General features: G+C 35.9%; 1 protein-coding gene across 8 annotated transcripts in view; it reads left to right on the forward strand.

The window, feature by feature from the left end:
• Positions 1-20,526, forward strand: part of LOC102521575 (putative RNA-binding protein Luc7-like 2) — a 52,225-nt gene continuing 31,699 nt past the window's right edge. Inside the window, exons 1-4 of one of the 8 annotated variants that reach the window (XM_032483457.1) lie at positions 4-449; positions 3,407-3,490; positions 13,580-13,650; positions 15,269-15,363. In XM_032483457.1, the coding sequence (XP_032339348.1) occupies positions 3,453-3,490; positions 13,580-13,650; positions 15,269-15,363 (204 nt within the window). In that variant the 5' untranslated portion in view covers positions 4-449; positions 3,407-3,452. Of the gene's footprint in view, positions 450-3,406; positions 3,491-8,831; positions 10,692-13,579; positions 13,651-15,268; positions 15,364-20,526 lie in introns of those variants that run through there. The other 7 variants (XM_032483456.1, XM_032483459.1, XM_032483462.1 and 4 more) reach the window with 7 other exon arrangements.

The following is a 20,526-nucleotide window of genomic DNA, read 5'->3' on the forward strand; positions in this document are numbered from 1 at the left end:
TAAGCGCGAGGAGCGTGCGCGCTCACGTCGCGGCGACGGTGGCGGCGAGCGGCGTCAGAGCTTGGAGGGGGGGCTGACGTCTGCTGGCGGGTGGTGGTGTAGGAGACAAGAGCTTGCTTAGCCGGTATCGCTTCTGTCGCAGGAACCCGACGGAGAGTGAGGGAACGAGGGTCACTTTCGGGGGCTGCCGCCTTCCGCGTACGCGTCGTCGTGAGGAGCGCAGCCCGGACTCTCCTACAACCCCTCCGGCTCCTTTTTCGCACGCCTCGAGGCAGCGGCGGCAACTGAGACAGCGTCTCACCTCCCCCACCCCTTCCCCTTGTCCCCCCCGCCCGAAAGGGCCCGGTCTGCGCCCCACCCCCGCCCGTCCGCCCGCTACGCCGCCGCCATGTCGGCGCAGGCCCAGATGCGCGCGATGCTGGACCAGTTGATGGGCACCTCCCGGGACGGTAAGTGTCTGCCAGTGCCCTGGGGGTGGGGGAAGGGACTGGGAAGGCAAGGGGAAGGGGCTCCGTGGGCGCACCTGGGCTTATGTGTGTGGCTGAGTAAGGGGCTCCCAGATTGGTAACACGAGGTCCCGGCTCCCGTCCCATCCAATCAAGGCTTGGCAGGCGGGCTTAGGGGGCGGCGACCGAGTGGATTGGCGGGAACCGCTGCCAATGGGGTCAGGCGGGGCCTGGAGGCAGAAGGGAGAGTTTGAGCATTCAGTGTTGACTTGGCTGGGACGGGAGAGCCCACGTCTCTCTTGCGTAGTCGGCGGCCTGTTTTGTCGCTGATCAGGTACCTGCGGACCGCTAAAGCATCCGCCCCCAGAACTAATTCCTTAACCCTGAGCTTTGAGATCATCCCTCGCCGCCAGCCCTCCAGAGTGTCCAGAGAGAAGTGGTTCCCACCCCCAACCCAGCCCTTACCTGGGTCCGAGGAAACCTTTGCTAGGAATCCAGTCCTAGAGATGCATTCTTGATCCCCTCACGGAAACAACCATCCTTAAGGGAAAATCTGACCCAAACCATGGTTCTTGAAGTGGGTGTGTTTGGCCCATTTTGTGAAAAGAAAAATGTTAACGGCCTGTTTTTTTCCGAGAGACCTCCATTTTGTTAGACAATTTAATAGAGGCTTTGTTCAGTAAATATTGACAAACCTTACATGTGCCCCAAATAGAACCATTTTGAAAATGTGGTGCCCAGTGAAGTAGAATTGAGGGAAACAACGATCCTTTCAGGCGCTTAGGTTAGAATCTGTATAGAAAACCACTAATTACTCGATATCTTTTTGTCATAAAGAGAATTTCTAAACAAAAAGATGAGATAGATGCTGTTGCTTTTTGGTGATGATTAGTAATGTACTCTTTGAAATTCGACTCAAATCCATGCTAATAGGGAGGAAAGATCTAGTCTAGTACTTTCTCTCTTAAAAAAGCCAAACACTTGCTCATTTTTGTATGTTGCTTGTTTAGGCGAATGGTTTCTTAGCCAATAAAGAAATGCTTTTTTCTTGACAAGTTATTTTAATTGCTTGACCTAAGAGAAAAGGCACACTTTTTAACAATGGGTATAATAATTTTCTTGAGTGCTCTGCAGCAAAATATGCGAGTAGATTAAAAACATTTTATTGAATTAATATGTTTTTAGCAGTGCATACTTTGGTTTTTCAGTGTTCATAGTTCAGTTTTAATAAAACTCATATTTGGAACTTTTCTTTATAGACTGTTTAGAAAAATAGGTAAAGATCGTAAACCTACTTGTGGCTGCATAGAGAGGAGGGGAAGTTTGGGAAGGAAATGAATTTTATTTGTGTAGTAAACCCTTGAAAGTTAACATCAATTAAAAATGCCACTGGAGAAACTTCTACCAATTATCATTTTTCACTGTTAGGTAAGAATGGTTTTTTTTATAACTGCAGCTTGTCTTAATATTGCTCCTTTTCCATTATGAAGATGATATTGAGAAGGGGCTTAATCCAGGTTTTTAGCTGGCAGAATAATCTTTGTAGTAAAATTATAGAAATCATTCAAGACTTACTTTAGATGATCCTTTTATTCCTAGATGGATGCCATTTTTGGTACCTTCTACGTGGATTGAATTTCCTAATTTTACTGGGAGGGTAGTTGGATCAAAGTAACTATGATCACCTGATAAATTTCCAAACTAGGCACAATCTAGTATTGCAAAGCTAAATTAAAGTATGTGTATACATACATATATATATTTTTTCCTGTGTGTGTAATCAGCAGAAACTTGGATTTCTTAAAATCCACTGTGCTTTGTATTACAAATAAATTTATATTTTTCTGTGTCTGTTACTGGATTTTTTTTTGCCTTCAGACTAAGAGGATTTACCAGTGAACTCATGTTTACAAGTCCACAGTATTATTTAACTGAAATGACTGGATTTTCACTGCTGTGTTGGGCCAGAAGAAAGAAACATACTACTTTCAAGGAAAAGAATTGAATGTTTTTTTAGATTTTCAAATTAGTTCTTTTATGTAAATAAGATAAGAATCAGTATTCTTTTCCTTCTTACCAGATAGTAAATGAGTTTACATATTTTATGTTATGATTCAGGACCTTTAAATAATTAGGATTTTTTTTTTTTTTTATTGTACAATCAACTTCAAGTTATCCAGGGATAGGGAAACATGGATACCTTTCTGAATAACAGCATGTAATTTGAAACCATATAATGGGAAGTTTTGTATTGGACACAGGAACAGCTTACAGGGAATTCTGTTGGGTGTCTTTGGCACTAAGATGTGGAAATGGGGATCCAAGAGGTAGGAGAGACATGGAAAAGGTAGGTAGGAGGGTATTTAAGGCAGCTCTGTCCAATATATATATATATATATATATACATATTTTTCTTATTCCCAGAGACTAACTATAAAACAATCACTGTCTTTGGATAGTGGGACTCAGGGTGGCAGTAACCACCCCCTCAACTCCTAGTGTCCTGTCTGTGAGGGAAACTGAAGCAGCAAAGGAGGCCAAGGGCACTTTCGCTTTCACCTCCCCCACCCCCTAATGAAAGATTGATTTCCTCCTTTCCTCCCCCAAATTAGAGTTTTTAATTAGTTCCTTTTTAAACTCCTTGGAGATATGTCTGTTAAATATAACTTATTTTGAATGACTTAAATCAGTTAATTATGGAGATTACCTAAACTTTACTGAGATTCTCAGAAATAGGAGTTTTAGTAGTAGGGAAATGGAGAGGTAATTTTGGATCATTGGGCACTTCCAGGAAGGCCAGTGCTGGGTGAGCGGTGAAAGTGGGAGGCTTTGAACAACCAGAGGGCAGCATGATGGCACTGGGAGGCTGGGCAGGGGGATGACCAGGAGGTGGGAGAGGAATGCATAAGGGAAGTGGGAGGGCCAAAGACAAACTTTGCCTTCTTTGCAATTTTGCCTAGGGCCCTGGTGGTGGCAACCGCCTGTGTGCCACTGAAAATCGTGCCGATGCCTGGCATACTGCATAAATGGAAGCAGGGTACCGCGTGAGTTGAAACATTGGTCACACTATATAAAGTTTGTATATGTGAATCAGTGTAACTCATACCCATGTAACTGGGGGTCTGACTGTATTTGGATTTTTCTGATAAGGCATCATGGGCTAAGGAAAAGAGCACTGGGCTGAGACTCAGGAGACCTGGTTTCTAGCCCCAGCTGTACCTCTAATTGTAACCTTGGGTAAGTCAATTAACCTTTTTTGCCTGAAGTTAAATCTATAATTCGTTAAATGAGAAGCCAAATAATTTCCTATGTTATCCTCAGAAATGTTGAAAAATAAATATATTTTAAGTTTTTTAGAAGAGAGGAACCATAAGTAGATATAAATTAGTATCTTATTTTATCTGAAGTTTAAAATACATTAAATTTTCTCAATACCTTTGTTTTAGTTGTTAGCATTAATAGAAGGGAGAAGGATCATTTGTTTTCCCAGAACATAGTCCATTTGACAGCAGGGAGGAACAACCCTGGAAAAATTCAAGCATCAATTTAGCTGAATTGTCTGTGTGGTGGTTGGAGGAACTCAGTATCCTCCCATAGACTGCAGTCATTTTTGTTGAGTTGGTTTAATTGCAAGGATATCCCTTAGCTAAAGCCCATTTGCCAACAGATACAGTTTGGTTATGAGAAGTCTCTGGTCCTGATCCCAGAAAGGCCTTGCAAGTTTTGAGGGATAGGAATTAAACACAATTGAGGATGTGAATTTAGATTATATCCTAAGTTTAGAAACTAGGGAAGTTACAGAAGGTAGTTTTGAGGATTCCATATCTCTTAATTGCCTGTAACCTTTAAATGGGAGCGGAGACCATCTCTGAAAGGTTAAACAGGCCAGAAATGACAGTCTGCCCTTAAAAACAACCAGTAGACTAATAGAATGTAGAATATAGAATTGAATTTTACAGCATTATTAGTTGTCCTTTTTGGTTAGGGAATGTTTAGGGCAAGTTAAAGCTTTCATATAATTTTAGCTATTTTTGATGGTAATCTTTCTGAACATACAATGTTCTTCCTCAGTTAATAGAATATATTAATCATAACTTAATATTTATTCCATTCACTTACATTGTATAGTAGTTGCAGTTTACAGGATATAAAGTTAAAAGGATAATGCATCCTAGGAGATACTCAGGAAAATACAGTTCAGAAAGTCATTTGCTTCTTTCTAATACAAGGTTAGGGATACGTGACTCTTGAACCTATAGGACGGTATGACATTGCTGCCTTTCTGCAAAATAAATTACTGAATCAAAGGTTGAAGTAGTGTTTTCTTTAGTGGATTTTCTTCATAAAATCATCTTTGCTGTAATTTCTGTTCCTTGCTTGTCATCAACATTGAGAGCATTTTCTTTTCATTTTCTCTCATTAACGTATGAACCATATTTATTTCTTGGTCAGTTGTAAGTCATTCTTCTATTCCACTTGGCTTGTTCATTTTAAGTGAAGGAGGCGTAGCCTTTAATGTACAAGTGCACATTTTTTGAATAATAATGGGATGTATCTAATTCCAGAGCTTGTAAATTCTTTAAATTCTTTATAAGAAATTTTAGCAAACATAAGGTTGAACAGTAGTTAAACGTAAGGTTAAACAGAGTTTTAGTAAATGTTTGATTTTATCAGCGATTCAGGCATATCAAAACGCTGAAAGCTCTGTTAACACCCACATAGTGAATCCGTTTTAAAATACTTTAACTCATTTTGAACTCTGAATAATATTTCTATCTACAGAACAACCCAGAAAACAATAATAGTATCGCCTTCCACAACTCTGCATTGTTTTTGGATTCTCTACAGTTTAGCTCTCCTCAAGGAAACCTGTGCTTCTGAGACACACTTTTGCTTCGGGTAAAAAAATAAATTGAAACCAAAGAAAAATCATATTCTCTATCACTGCGTAAGTTCTATAAGCAATAAGTAAATGCTTTGATTTGGTTGGATAAGATGTCATGTAAGGATAAATAGTAGTGAGCTACCTGTTCAAGATAGGTAGCAGGAAGTCAAGAACAAGTAACTGTCATGGATGAGGGTGAGGTTTAGTGGGTCAGAGTATTCAGTACCAGGTGATTCATACACATTAAAGCTTCAGGTTGCTAAGGGTTCAGGCAGGTGTTAAAAGTTGCAGATATGCAGATGGCTTCAAATAGTAAGTGTGGGTAAGACTAGGTAGATTAGGCAGGTGCTCCTCACAAATGGAATTTTAGAAAGGTGCTTGAAATGGACTGAATCCTAAAACCCCAGGGCTGTTAATATATTCATCAAAGACACATAAGTGATTCTACTACCCAACTTAATAATCAGTCTACTAAGAAATTGTAGACTAAGAAGATGAAAGTTGAAACATTTGCTGGAGAAAGAACGAGGGAGTGAGGGATAGGATAAGTTTATACTTGACGCGGATCTTATGGATTCAGCACCTGCAGAAATGTCATTCTGTTCCTCTTCAGTTTAAATTCTCAAACACTAGCAGCTGCTGGGATAGAATTAGACGGTGAGGCCAAAATAGATCAGTTAAGCAGTTTTGTAAAATTATAGAGAATGTAGAGAAAAATACTTTGTAAAAACTCTGAAATTGGCTACAGCCTCATGTGTTTGTTATAATAGAATAACTTATGACTTTGAAAAGTCAAAGCCATCAGAAAGTAACATGTAGCTCAGTCAACTGAGTAAATGTTATATTTTGCTGTTTACAACAACATGGCCATATACATATATACATATATATGTATAACATGGCCTAGAGGAAGGAGTCTTCAAAACTTTTTTCTTAAAAGACACTCAGTAGATACTGATCCGTATGTTCTAATTTAGTTGTGAACCATGTGCAATGATGTTTGACCTCTGTGATTCAACATGAAAAGCGTTTAACCAGCTGCCCTTTCTGAGTCTTTTGTCATGTCTCCTGATTACATGGTAAATTGTTTTGTTTTTGTCTTTTTGAGACCTTGGTTTTCTGCAGACATCAGTTTTTTCTTTCAGAGTTAAACTTCCCAAACCTTTACCTTTCAATAAGATATGTTGGATATTTATTGGATAGTATCTATAGTGTCTATACCTAGTTGCTCAGCTGCTTTTATATTCTGTTCTACTATTATGTTATACAACGTACCCTGTTCAGTTACTTGAGGAGGGTATTTTTTAGATGGGAGTTGGCACTATGGCCTACCTGTTTTTTTTAAATAAAGTTTTATTGGAACACAGTCATGCCCATTTGTGTACATATTGTCTGTGGCTGCTTTGCCTTACAACAGCATAGTTGGGTAATTGCAACATAGACGTATAGCTGGCAAACTCAGAATATTTGCTGTCTGGCCCTTTAAGGAAAAGCTTGTTGACCATTGTTCTAGATCAGTGTTTCTCAAAAGTGTGATGCCCAGATCAGCAGCCTAGCATCACCTGGGAACTTGTTAGAAACACAACACACATTCTTGGACCCACCCCTGGCCTACCAAATCAGAGGTTTTGGGATTGGGGGCCAGTAATCTGTGTTTTAAGAAGCCTTCCACGTGACTAATGCACATGAAATTTTGAGAAACCCTGTTCTGAATAAATGTTTCCCAAATGATAGTCACATATATCATCTTTACTTTTTTCTTTTTACCCTGTTTTCTTTTTGTTTAATATTTTTTCTTTATGTCAACTCACTTTTCTAAAAATATAAGCTAATTTTAAAATGAAAGTATATCATCAGAAAAATAAATACGGTGAAAACACAGTGTTACAAGAGATAACTAGACTCTTTTGTCACTTAACCTATACTACAAATTAGAACTCCTTAGATGTGTTAATTAAATACTAAGTGCCAGATGGAAATTTTTTTCTTGATCATGATAATCACCACTAACTGATTGAGTGGTGTTTAAAATGTCATGTTGGTGAAATCGTATAACACCTAAAATCACTTTCTGTACAAATCCCATTCTTCAGGAAATACTATTCTAGTTTCTCAGTGAGAGGAAAACTGTTTGAACTGTTATACCTAAGCCCCTGAGTAGAAATGACTTTTCCTTAGAAATAGACAGAAGTACACACCTGTGAGATAGATCTAGAAGTCCCTAGAGAGGCCCATTTAGACTTCTAGGATGAAGCTACCTCAGTTAGCTTGATTTTACCTCTCCGTTAATGCTTTATTCCATAGTGGTCAGGAATTCTGCAGGATTTCACCAACCTCTTACACAGTGGAAGTGTGAAAAAGTGCTGGCTGTGGGAAAAGCTGCTTATCAGAGAAAACTGGACTAGAAACTGGGGGGAAGTGCTGTGATTCTACGTTATGGACAGAAAACTAGCAGGGCATGCTTACTAGGAAAACAGTTGATTCACCTCAGATTTTAGAAACCATGTATTTGTATTATGAGAAATTCTAGCATGAAAATAAATTATTTAATTTGCCTGATAGTATTAGAGGGAATACTTCCCAAGACATGGTGTTCTGATATTGGCTGATGTATTTCAGAGTGTAGTAATTATCAGTGGGGCTAGAATCTTACTTTCGTGAATATCCCTAGGTTGCTGAGCTGCTTCAGTTATTTCTCCCTTTACTTTTCTTAGAGATGATGGACGAATTTGCTTCTATTCTCGTTTGACTGCAATGAAGTAGTAACATAGGACTCCAGTCCTACAGGGACTGAAAGTCTAGAGGGGAGTGAAGATGTACACATGAACAGTTACGTTTATTTTTAATAAATTTTGTGATACCGATTGCATGTAGGTGTCTAATTTTGGAAAAAAGTGTTTAAAAAATATAAAAGGCCATCAAACACCTATAAGAACGAACAAATGTTATTTTGTATGTTTCCCGCAAATTAAAAAAAAAAAGTATTACAAATGAAGTCCTTTATGTCCCTCTTCACAGTCTCAGTCCTTTCCCCAAAGGCAATTCTTGTGAATTTGTCACAGTATTTTTGCTGTGTTGTTTCAGTAGTTGTAAGGCTCAGTCTCCTTCATGGTAAATCTGTTTTTCATTTTAACTTCCTTTATCATTGAGTTGTCTGTCACCTCTGTCCTTTGATATTCTCATTTCTTTTCTCTTTATTTCTTTCCTTCGTTGGTTTTAGATTTGGGGAGGCTCTGCTTAGCTTTTATAGCAATCACCAGCCAATGAGCACTTGTCTCTTTAATGACAAATTAGTCTTAATTTGTTTTAAAATAGACAATTACTTTTCTTTGATTCTTTTCAGCTATTCGTAGCCAAAGATAGCTTTCATTACTTCTCATTTTGGGTATAGAAAGTTCTGGATGGTAGAAGTCTCCAGATATCCAGAGTATGAGTGTTCTTGTATCAGAATTGCAGCTCTGCAAGTAAGTATCAAAATATAAAATGTAGCAGGCTGCAACTTTTTAATGACTAACTTTCCTTTATGACATATACTAAAAACAGATTGTATATAATCCTTTTAGGGTTTGATTTATAGTTAACTATTCAAGCTTTTCTAATGTATGTCTTAAATCTGAGAGGAGAAATATGATTGATTTCCTAAAGCATGTATCCTCCTGGCAGAAATGTGACAGCACTGACCCCTGCCAGTGGCCAAAACTGTGCTTATATAATGAGAGGAGACAGGGTTGTGGCAGGGGGTGGAATAGAGCCCTCGGAATGTAGCTGCTGTAGTCTCATTTCAGTTCACACATTTCCTTCACCATTCTGTTAGCTCTTAAAGACCGTGTAAGCTTTTCCACCTACTACCAAGGCTGTTTTCCAGTCTCATTCCTTATAATTTTGTTATATGGATTTTCATAGACTAGTAGGCTGGTAGATTTAAAAATTATTTTAGCATTGTTAATCTTTGATCATACGCAGCAAGAATGAACTTGTTCTGGAAATTTCTTCTGCAATGGGCATTGCATTTTTAAAATGTCGGGCTTGTCAAGGGGATGATGGTGGTGTGATATTAGTACCTGTTCGTAATGATAAACCTATAGGACCACATGAAAGAATTAAGGATAGCCTTTCAGTACCCTTATTTTTGCATTTTCTGGGGGAAAGGAAAGCCTCTACTGCTACTCAGTATGATTTTATCAGTTCTATTAGAAAAGTGACTTGATACTACATTTGGAAGGAAAATGCCTTAAATTAGTTTTTCCCACTGCCATCTTTGGCTGAGTATTTTTTCTTTCCTTTCCTTATGTAATATATTCCTGGAAAATTTGACATGTGTCAAGTCATATTAAATGTTTTCAAAGCATCAATAATCATATTAAGACATGGTAGTGAATTCTTTCATAAGACAAACCCTGTACTTTGAACTGTATAAATATAAAATGAATTAAACTATATTTATTATTAACAAGGTAACACGGAGTAATAAGTTTTTTTTTTTTAGGTTAATTTCAAAAGGGTTCTTATAGGTGAGCTTTAGGCTAAATTCTAAAGGAACAACAAAGGTAGGTGGGAGAAGTTAGTGGAGTTGGTAAGACTATTGGAGGAGGATGTAAAAGTGATCAAATTAACCTCTTTACTATAATAGTGTACAGCAGTAGCTTTTACTTTGGTTCCACATGAAGGCATAACGTGTTCACTAGTACAGGACAGGTCTCTTCCTTCTCTGTACTAGAGTAGAAATTGGTCTTTATATAGTTCCCACATTATTATGTGGACTCATCGCTTATAATGTGGGAAATGGTAGTAAGAAGATGGCACATTTGAGGATTTGAGGGCACAGGGAAATGAGAAGCTTTACACTTATACACCGTTTTTTCTAGCTCTGGCTTTCCTTTTACTGAAAGGGTATGAAATTTATTTCGGAGGGAATGTGCCTACCCTGTCCTAAGCCAACAATGACACGTGGCCCCTAACGAGTATACCTGTGGGGAGGGCTTGCTTTGTCACATTGGAGAATGTGGGAGAGCTTTCCCTCTCCTGGCTCCATTTACAAACTAGGGGATGCTTCCATTTGCTTTGTGTGCTGTTGAGTTTTCTCCTCTGTTTTCTCTAAGCTAAGCTCTAAGCTAATTCTGTACAGAAGAAATACTAATTAGTTGTTTTTATAAATTGCTTGCCATTAATGCCTGATAATATGCAGTAAAATAAGGATTCTGCATACAATTATATATGTCAAATATTACAAACTTTAAGGTTCTTTTGAAATTACAATACTAAACTCAGTTCACTTTTGCTTAGCCTTCACAGTTGTTGATCACATAGCATGGTCATCCACTCACAGCTTAAAAAAATACAGGGAGCATCGGAGAGAATGGGTAAAGTAAAATTTTGATGTTTTTAAAATAGCACCTAAATCTATGAAAGTTGATTTGATTTACTGTTTGTATGGGAGGGAGAGGGTGGTTGGCACTGGAAGGGAGGGGGGTGGATATTGGGTAAATAGCATGCACTATGTAAAATGATGTCAGATACCATCTAGGCCAAGATTTTAAGTGTTACTAACTTAAGTGTAAGGCTATTTCAGAAAAGGCAGGACCGTAAAATGGCAGTGTTGGAATTTACAGTAGGCTTTTTCTTGCCTCCCCATGGATTGAAGGGGATTTTGAGAATAAAAGTATTTGCGTACAGTTTGGACAGAAGCCTCCTTTATAGAGTAGCCTGTCTGTATTCACTAGGTGAAACTGCCTCAGTACCATCTCAGGCTCTGTCTGTCAAGGAAGACCTTGAGAGGAATAATGATGCATTCCAGTTTCTACTGTACACCTGTGACTCAGGTGTTCCCAAATATAGGTTATAATTCATGAAGAGATTGAACAACAAAAAGAGGTTAAGAGAGTTGTTCCTCTGAAGTAAGTAGTTTGGTAGAAAATATTAATAGAAATTTTGATGCTTTCATTCAAATGAAGAACACTTCTTCCAAAGTTCTAAATCGTTTTTAATATCAAAACTTGTCATTGTAATTATGTACAAAGCCTAATTAATTAGTATTATGGAAGTTGTAGAGAAGTGAGACTTCCATGTTTTATGGTTTGGGCATTTTGTTGTTAACTCAAATAACTTGGTCTAATCTCTGCCCCATTATTTTTACACTTTTTTTTTTTTTTACTTTGTTTACACCTTTAAAAAAACCTAATTGAAGAAAAAAAATCAGATTTTATCTCCAAATATTATTCTTGCCCCAACTTTCCTATTCCTCTACATGAAGCCATTTGCCAAAGCCAAATATGATTTACTTACTGTTTCCCAAACCTTCTTGCCTCTGTAAGCTATGTCAAAGATATTATTCCAGTTTGGAATGCTCTTCTGTCTCCTTTCTTTTGGTCTAAGTGCTATCTTTCCTTCAAATAATGGCTTCTACTTATTGCATGAAGCCTTCTCTAACCTCTCCAGTCCTTGGTGGTCATTCTAGTCTTAGAATTCCTGAAGTACTGCTATTCGGTAGTATTTCATCCATTACAAACATCCATTTGGCACTTGGATCATGCTACCTTTTGTTATTACTTGTTAACCTCATTTAAATGTCCTATTTCTCTAGCAAAATGATGGGCCCCTTGAGGGTAGAGAGCTTGTCTTAAATGTCTCTTTGTAACCTCATTGCCAAGCACAGAGAATATGTTCACTAATAGGCTTAATTCTAGGATTTGGATCCAGTGTTAGTGTAACAGGGTAATTTCTTTGCTTAGGTTATTTTCATAATGAATATATACCCGCAGAAACCAAAGAAAAAGTACATTGAATTAATAAAAAAAATCCTTGTATTATAAGGAGATTTGATTTATATTTGTTCCTTATTAGTTGTGGTTCCACCCCTCCTCTCCCTTTTTTAGTGGGTGCTATTTTACCCTAGTTTCTTTTTAAAAAACATGGTTTGGGCCAGATATCTTGACAGAAACCAAAATTACCAGTATTTTTATTTTAGATTTTGTTGATTTAGCCAAATTATATTTTCATGGCATAAGCCCAAATTATTAAATACTGCATATATAGCCAAGTTATTTTAAAATGTTAACCTTAAAGTCTAGTAAGGAAGACTTAAAAAGTATCAATAAACAGATACTCAGTTGCTAGTCCCTCTCAGGGTATTTCTGCATCTCAAATTATTAGGGTTTTATTATTTCATTGTTATAAAGATTTCTATACTGTACAGCTGATATTTGATAGCTGTATTTGTTATGTTTGCTGCAGTTATCAAATGTTTGCAGAGCAACCATTCATATGCAGTGAGTTACTTAATACTTTTTGGCATTTATAGAAGCTGATAATTTTTTTTAAAGCTTATCAGGGATAATTTTGTTAAATTCATATTTGGAATTACTCATTTTATCTGATAGCGGTGTCTTCAAGGCACATATGTCTTAGTATTAGATTTACAGTTGTGTGGGGGAGTGTAATAGCTCAGTGGTAGAGTGTGTGCTTAGCATGCACGAGGTCCTGGGTTCAATCCCCAGTACCTCCATTAAAAAATAAAAAAAATAAATAAATAAACTATTACTACCCCCCCCAAATACAAACAAAAATGAATAAAAGATTTACAGATGTGATTTCTGAAGCAAAAACAGTTGCCCTACTTGGTGAAATGTTTGACTAGTAAAACTTCTATGAATCTTGATTTTATTCTGAGGCCTGGCTTATAATATTCTTGAGCCATTGGTTTGTTGAAACAGTAAAACAGTACTGCTGTTGCATTACTGAGAAGCTTAGATACTTGTGTCAGGGAGACTCCTAGATATGTAAGGTTGTGTCTTCAAAAATTACATTACTTTTAAATTTCTTAGCATAATTTGGGTACAGATTTAGAGTAAAACATTTTTTCTTACATGCCAGGAAGCAAAAAGCCTCTCTGTATATCATTATCATTCTGGTGTGAGCTCATCATAAGTACCATTCTGACATGAGCTTAAGGCCCCCACCAAAGTCTTGATGAAAAAAGACTTTATTAAAAAAACATTTTTTTAAGCCCTAGTTGGTCCAAGGACCACTATACAGAGCTCAAACCTCAGAGTTTTACCTATGATCAGTCGTATTCTTCTCTAGGATTACACTTAAATCGATTTTTTTTTTAAAACCCTGATTTTGTTCACTTTTGTTTTCATATACAAGAATCTTTACAGTCAACATGTACTTCTAGATGCTGTATTGAAATTGCTGGCAGAGTCTATTCTATACAAACTGAACAATCTGGCCCCTTGTTTTATTTGTAAAGGTTCAATGTATCTATGCCTGCCTACTTCAATCTGCAAGGGAGTGTCAGAAAGGCCCCGCATTCGCCGAGCCGTGAGTTATCACTAACTTTTCAGATGTGTTAATGAATGTGGAAGAAAAGCAGTTGTGTTTAAAAGGAAAAAAGAACCATCAAAATAACCTTTATTATAGTAGCAGGCGTGAACACTAAGTGAATTATTCCAAATTGTGGTATCAAAAATAACCTAACTAGAGAGTAGCCTCTAGAAAACCTATTGTTGAACTACTCTGAAGCTATCATTTTAGCTATAAATTACTGTTCTTAAAATTTTATAAACCCTGATTGCAAATTAATATGTTTTTTAAGTCTTTTTAGCCAAGTTAAAACAATCTGAACAAAATCTTACCCCACCTAAAATTGACAGTATTTAGTTGACTTTGAGTTAAGCTCTTAAAAATAAGACCATGTGGAAGGGGTAAAGTTTAACCTTTTTTGTTAGTGACATGTGAAAAACAAATTAATTTAAATGAATCACTTCCTAGATGAAAGTTTTTGGAGTGCTCCAGGCATCAATGTGAAGTACGGTGGTATTTACAAACTATTTTGGTACCAACAGTTCTCGCTTCAGTAATTCACCAGTAGGTTTTCATTTATCAATGATGATACCAATTTAAGGCTAAAATAGAACACCTTCATTTCCTAGGGCTTTTCATTATACATAGAGGAAACGTCCTTAAGCATTTTTTCCCCCAACGAGATTCTAAGCAAAACAAAAAAACAAAAAACCAAAAAAAAAAAAAACCACTGTAACTAACAGCTGTTATTTTGTTATTAGAGATAGCTACTTTTCTTTTTCTTAGCTTCTCTAACGTTTTGAGTAGATAGGGATATTTAATGAGCAGGGTGGATGCTTCTGTTGCTTTGGAGGTGTATTGTGTTAAATGAAGACAATGAATTTAAATGTACCCAGTTTGGCCTTATGTAGCACAGACTACATAAAACTTGGAGGTGTGGGACCTTCGGAGTCATTAAAGTTAACGTTGCATTTAGGCATTGTGCCTTTGTCTGACTGGTGTGTAAGTCCTTCTTCCAGGTTTGTACGCTCTTAAACACGTTATTCTACCCTCTCTAACTCCTCCCAGCAGCAAAAGGGAGACACTTCAGCTGGAACAAAATAGTGGAAGAAATGGCGTCTGGGGTTCAGTGGGGAATTCGCAGTGTGTATGCAATGTTTGCAAGATTACTTTTTATGTTTTTCAATTAATGTAAATAGTTACAAAATAAATCAATGTTTAGTGTCAAGTAGGGAACGTTGTATACCAATAGAAACTCTCCTAGTGGGTCTGCTGCAAGTCGCTTAACCTCTCGGGGCCTCAGTTTCCTCGTCTGCAGGATGAAGGAGTTGGACTCAATAATCTTTAAGGTCCATTCCTACTCTAAATCCTATGCTTTTCTGAAGTACTCTGTTTAACAGAATGCATTGCTTTCCCACTTTGACTATTTGAATTACATGTGCAGTACACATCCTGCAACTGCATGTTGTCTAAAATAGTTTTTCTGTAGGATATATAAAAAACTAATCCTTCTTGAGCTGATTTATAAATCTGTGTGTATAGCCACACATAAAAAGCTAGTGTTAGTAGGGCTCTCAGAAGATAAATATTTTCTAGTTGTCTAACCGTGAATGTTATTAACTTTCCTATATTACAGGAGACACTACTCGTCAGCGAATAAAATTCAGTGATGACAGAGTGTGCAAGAGTCACCTTCTCAACTGTTGCCCCCATGATGTCCTGTCTGGAACTGTACGTATTTTATTAAATCAATTGTTTGATTATTGGCATACTACAAAAATGAACTGTTTGATAAAGACTTAATTTCTTGTCAGATTATTAGGCAGTGATGTTTTTAAACACTTGTTAGCAGACTAATTTGCATCCCTTATATTTAGATTGATAATTTAGGTCTGCAATAATGGGATTTCTCACAAAAATAATTGTTGTGTTTTACTTTGTAATTTTTTCCATTCTTCAGAGCAAGTTTTTAAAAAGCACTTCTTATTTGGAACATAGAGGCAGTTATACAGTGGTTGCACTTTTAGCTCAGAAATAATTTGAATGATTTTTTAAATTGTTTACTTTTGAGCAGAGTAGACTATTATCCCAAACAGTATGCATTTTTATTGAGATTTGTGCACCTTTATATTATAGAAATCATTGTGGGGAAAATATATTGGTAAATACTTAAATTCACAGTTTAATTTGTGAGTAGTGTTGTCAGTTAAAGTTCATTTATTTTGCTTACTCCTAATGTAAAGCTCACTTATTTAGATTCTACATGTAGTGATGTTGATTAATCTTAGAGTATGATCACTTTAATTTTGTAGATAAATCACAAGATGATGGGCCTATTTAAATGGGACAAAGGATTTGATTCCCTGACTTTTGGATTTAATTGAAATGATTACTCACTGCAAGAGCTTTCTTTCACAGGGATGGCAGAGGAGGGCTGGTAGGGCCTAAACATATAGCTGACTTTGTCATTTGTCAGAAATGATTGAAATGAAGAAAAGATTTAGAACTTCTATTTGCAGATGCAGTGAGTTCCCTTAGTTAAAGATGTCTCGATAGGTGGTTTCTTCTTGATAGGAAGAGTTAAATACCCCAAATAAATAGATATCAAGGCATTTACAATGGGAAACTCCTCTGTCTTTCTTCAGTAGGAAAGGCTGTTGAAACTGTATTATATTAAAAGGAATAAAAGAGCCAACATTTAAAAAATATATAATACCTGCATTTTTTTAGAGTTTAATATTACAAGGCAAGAAATCTAGTTTCTGAGCACATGATTTAGGACTATGACAGGTAATTTTTTTTTTTAAGTAAAGGTAGGTTCATTTAGAGAGATACATACTGCATAGGGCATAGGCTGTTTCAGAACGCGAAAGGCCGTGCGATGTAGGGCTTGGGTGCTCAGGTTAAGGTAAAAGTAGATACACACTTCATAGACAGAGTGCAGGCCGTCTCTGAAGATCAGGGAGCAAGAGAGGCAGCCTAGGACTATGACAGGTAATTAACCCTCACATCTATTCTTCAGAGTTTCTGTACTTAAAGTATTTTCTATGGTGTTGTATGATTTAAATCTATAAAATACGTAATTATTTGTAGTATACTTTGATTCTACACATTTACTGTTAAATTTCACAGTTAAAGATATTTTATTTAATGGCTAAATTATCACTTCAAATAAATTTTGAGAACAAGATTAGTTAATAAGTGGCAGAATTTAAATTTTTAATTTTTCAATACTTTAAAACCAATCATAGCAGGACTTCGACATATTATTATATTCTTCAGGTTTGGCATTAATAGTTAAAAAAAAAAGTCTGACATCACAGTTGTGCTTTTATATTTTATATGCACACAATGCAGTTAATGCTCATTTATTTCTAAAATGATTCTCTTGGCTGTATGTTCCAGAGTTAGCCATAGTGATATTACTGTATTTAAGTGACTTACTCAAAATCATTCACTTCTGTTGATTTAAAGCAAAACCGGAGGGGAGGTTATAGCTCAAGTGGTAGAGTGAATGCTTAGCATGCATGAGGTCCTGGGTTCAATCCCCAGTACCTCCTCTAAACATAAATAAATAAACCTAATCCCCTCCCCGCCAAAATAAACAAAAACAAAAAAAGTTGTCAACCTAGAATTTTATATCAAGTTAAAATATCTTCAAAAACAAATGAAATAAAGACTTTTAAAAATAATAATAATAAAAAAAAGCAAAACTGGAACTAAACTCCAATTTTCTGAGCTGTAGTTTTATTCACCATGTTTTCTACTCTTTAGGTGATACTTAATCTTCATCATGTTAAATAAAAAGGATAAGTGGTTGGTTTTGGACTCTCCTTGTAAAATTCTTGCTAGTGGATTTATAAGAAGCACATTTTTACAGATCTTAACATCTCTGAAATACACATCCTAAAATTAGTGATAGAAAAATACTATTTTAATTTGTAACATTCTTAAGGTATAGAATTTAATGATGAGGCTTAAAATTGATAATGTCTTGAATTACATGAAAAACAATTAAGGAAAGCCTTTCTAAAGGCACTTGCTAGGGAAACCGTGGATGAGAAATATCTCATTTTTGTCAGCCAGGTAGGTAGGAGACTGTCGTACGTAAGAACGGGGTTAAATGTGAACCTCCTTCAGAATTTAGGAATGTCACAGAGTGGAATCCTTGAGAACTTGAAGTCATCCATAGTGTGATTTTCTTTTTTCTTTTTCTTTTTTTTAACCATAGTGTGATTTTCTTATGACCCTTATTACTAAAAAAGACTAACAGTTTATCGTATGTACAAGTAGTTTGTAATTACAGAACTCTGACTTGTTTAGCACCAGTCTCTGTAAAACAAATGCTTTTCTGGTGCAGAATCTAATAGTTCACACCTCTTTATGTTGAAGGTGCTTTTTGTGTGTGTGAGATCAAGGATGAAAAGAACTGAATTGTTGATTTTATAATGCTTTTTCTTCGTCATATAACTAAAGGTTGCCCTTTAATTTTCCAGACCTTGTTCCTCAGGGCTGCCGCTTCCAGCAGAATATGACTCATCATCTAGATTATTTAGCAGAAGAATACACAGAAATATATTCTCTGGCTTTTTTTTTTTAATTATAAAGAGGTTAAACTTTATATCAAGCACTTGGAGATGAAAAGTATGATTTCTAAAAATATACTCATAACTTACAATGAGTATGGAATATTTTTGGAATTCAATTTGATAAAATTGCCTCTGTAACATTTTACCTTTCATTAGTCTGGTATTCTGGTATAACTAACTTAAGCTAATAAATCAATTAGGGGAGGTAAAATGTAGAACAGAGAATCGAGATAATTGTATGTATGTGTATATATATCTTTGAATTATGATTCTTATAAGAAGCATGAATATTTCTATAATTAGGAAATTACTGTATTTCAAAGGCTTGGATTATTTTCCTAGTCATTGAGAATTTTTTGTTTTAGTCCCGCTCTTTTCCTCCTTTGGTACATTTAGTTTTTTCCATCTTGTATTCACCATGCAGACAATAGACAGCATCCCCTTTCAGATTTAGGCAAAACAAAAAGCCTACGCTTGGTTGGGGTTTTCATATACACACTACTATATATAAAATAGGTAATCAACAAGGGCCTACTGTATAGCACAGGAAACTATGCTCAGTATCTTATAGTAACCTGTAATGAAAAAGAATCTGAAAAAGAATAAATATATATGTATATATAACTGAATCAGTTTGCTGTTTACCTGAAACTAACACAACATTGTCAATCAACTGTTTATCAATTTAAAAAAAAATACATCTTTAGATGATGAAGCAAACCAAAATTACAATGTTAACATTTTCATGGTAGATTAGGGAATAAGCTGTTTGTCATTGATTTATTTTACTGTTTTATGTTTTACTGCTTTAAGAAGTTTGGCATGTTTAATATTTTACAAATGATTCTTATGATTCCAGTATAAAAAGTTTCGTTGATTTATGTTTGCAGTTTTAAGCTGAAAGGCATAAGACAAAGTTAAGGTTATAAAAAGCATTTTAACTTTTAAAATAACCTGAGATTCAATATAGATATATGGACATACTTAATTTTCTAGATTCAGGAGTTATGTGGATACTTGGGAAGTTTTGCCGACCAGACAATTGAAATATTTAACTAAAATTATAAATGAGACTAAATAGTAATCAAAAACCTCTTAAAAGTAATTATTAAATTTTTTCAGATTTACAGATTAATAGTTTGAGTTATAGTGAAGTTAAAAGCTTAGGAAGAAACAACTTTTTAAATTTGTAACTTTAATAAATCAAACATTGATTTTAATAACCTCAAATAATCATTTCCTGAGTCATGGTCAAGGACACCAAGATATTCTTGTTGACATAATGTGGATTGAGAATTCATCAACGTTAGGTACAGCTTTTGTTGAAAAGGAATAAATGCTACCATGAAAAAAAAAAAGCCTAAGCAGAGTTGTCAACGTGCCCACTCCCCAGAGTGTGTGCCCGCGCGCGCGCACACACACACACACACAGACATACATACGTATATTATTTCTGTCATATATATTTCCTGGGGGAAGATAAGTATTGAAGTGCATTAAAAAACACTTTCCATCTAGTTCCTAGTGATCTGGGGAAAAGGTATGTGATAGTAATAATTTAAAGATGGCATTAAATCTAAAGCACATGGTTACATAAGCTTGAAATTAAGCTCTGCAGAGATGTAAATGTATATTCTCATAATGTGTCTATCCTAAATTCAGAAATGGCCACTACTAATTTTATTATAGTCTTTATCGTAGTGTAATTTTAGTGTTGACAGGCCATCATGTCTTCTAGCATAAGATCATCATTTTATATATATGGAAAAATTAAGGCTCAGAAATTGTTTTTGTCAGATGTCTCACAAGAATCACAGTATATTTTACCACCCAGGAATCTTTGAGTTACTTACATCTGAATGCTTTTTTAACTGTTTTTTGTTGTGTTGTTAGTTTTTTAGATAACACAGTGACCTAGTGCAGTGACTTTCAGATATTTCTGAAATGTCCTTAGAGACATCTCATGCACTGAGAACCTGGGGACAGGCCATTCTTAAAAAGAAATTCTGCTGCTCAGAAATAGAATTTAAGAAGAGCTGATCTTGAGAAATACTTGGGGACAAGGATAAAGTAAAATTTTTATCTGCCTTTTTGAAATGAAATTCTGACTTAGTTGTTTTATGGTGGTCCCAATAGGTTCTGTGTTTTATCCAAAATGCAGTTTTTATTAATTGAAACTCCTTTATTGCTTCTCTCTTTTAAGGCCTGGTTAAAATCACCTCCTTGGATACATACAAACCTGAACTTTAAAGTCTCTTTGATAGTTTATATTCAAAAGAGCCATGAAAGTTTAGAGAAGCAGAAT

Source organism: Camelus ferus, chromosome 7 (genome assembly GCF_009834535.1).
Source record: "Camelus ferus isolate YT-003-E chromosome 7, BCGSAC_Cfer_1.0, whole genome shotgun sequence".
In the NCBI taxonomy this organism is placed as follows: domain Eukaryota; kingdom Metazoa; phylum Chordata; class Mammalia; order Artiodactyla; family Camelidae; genus Camelus; species Camelus ferus.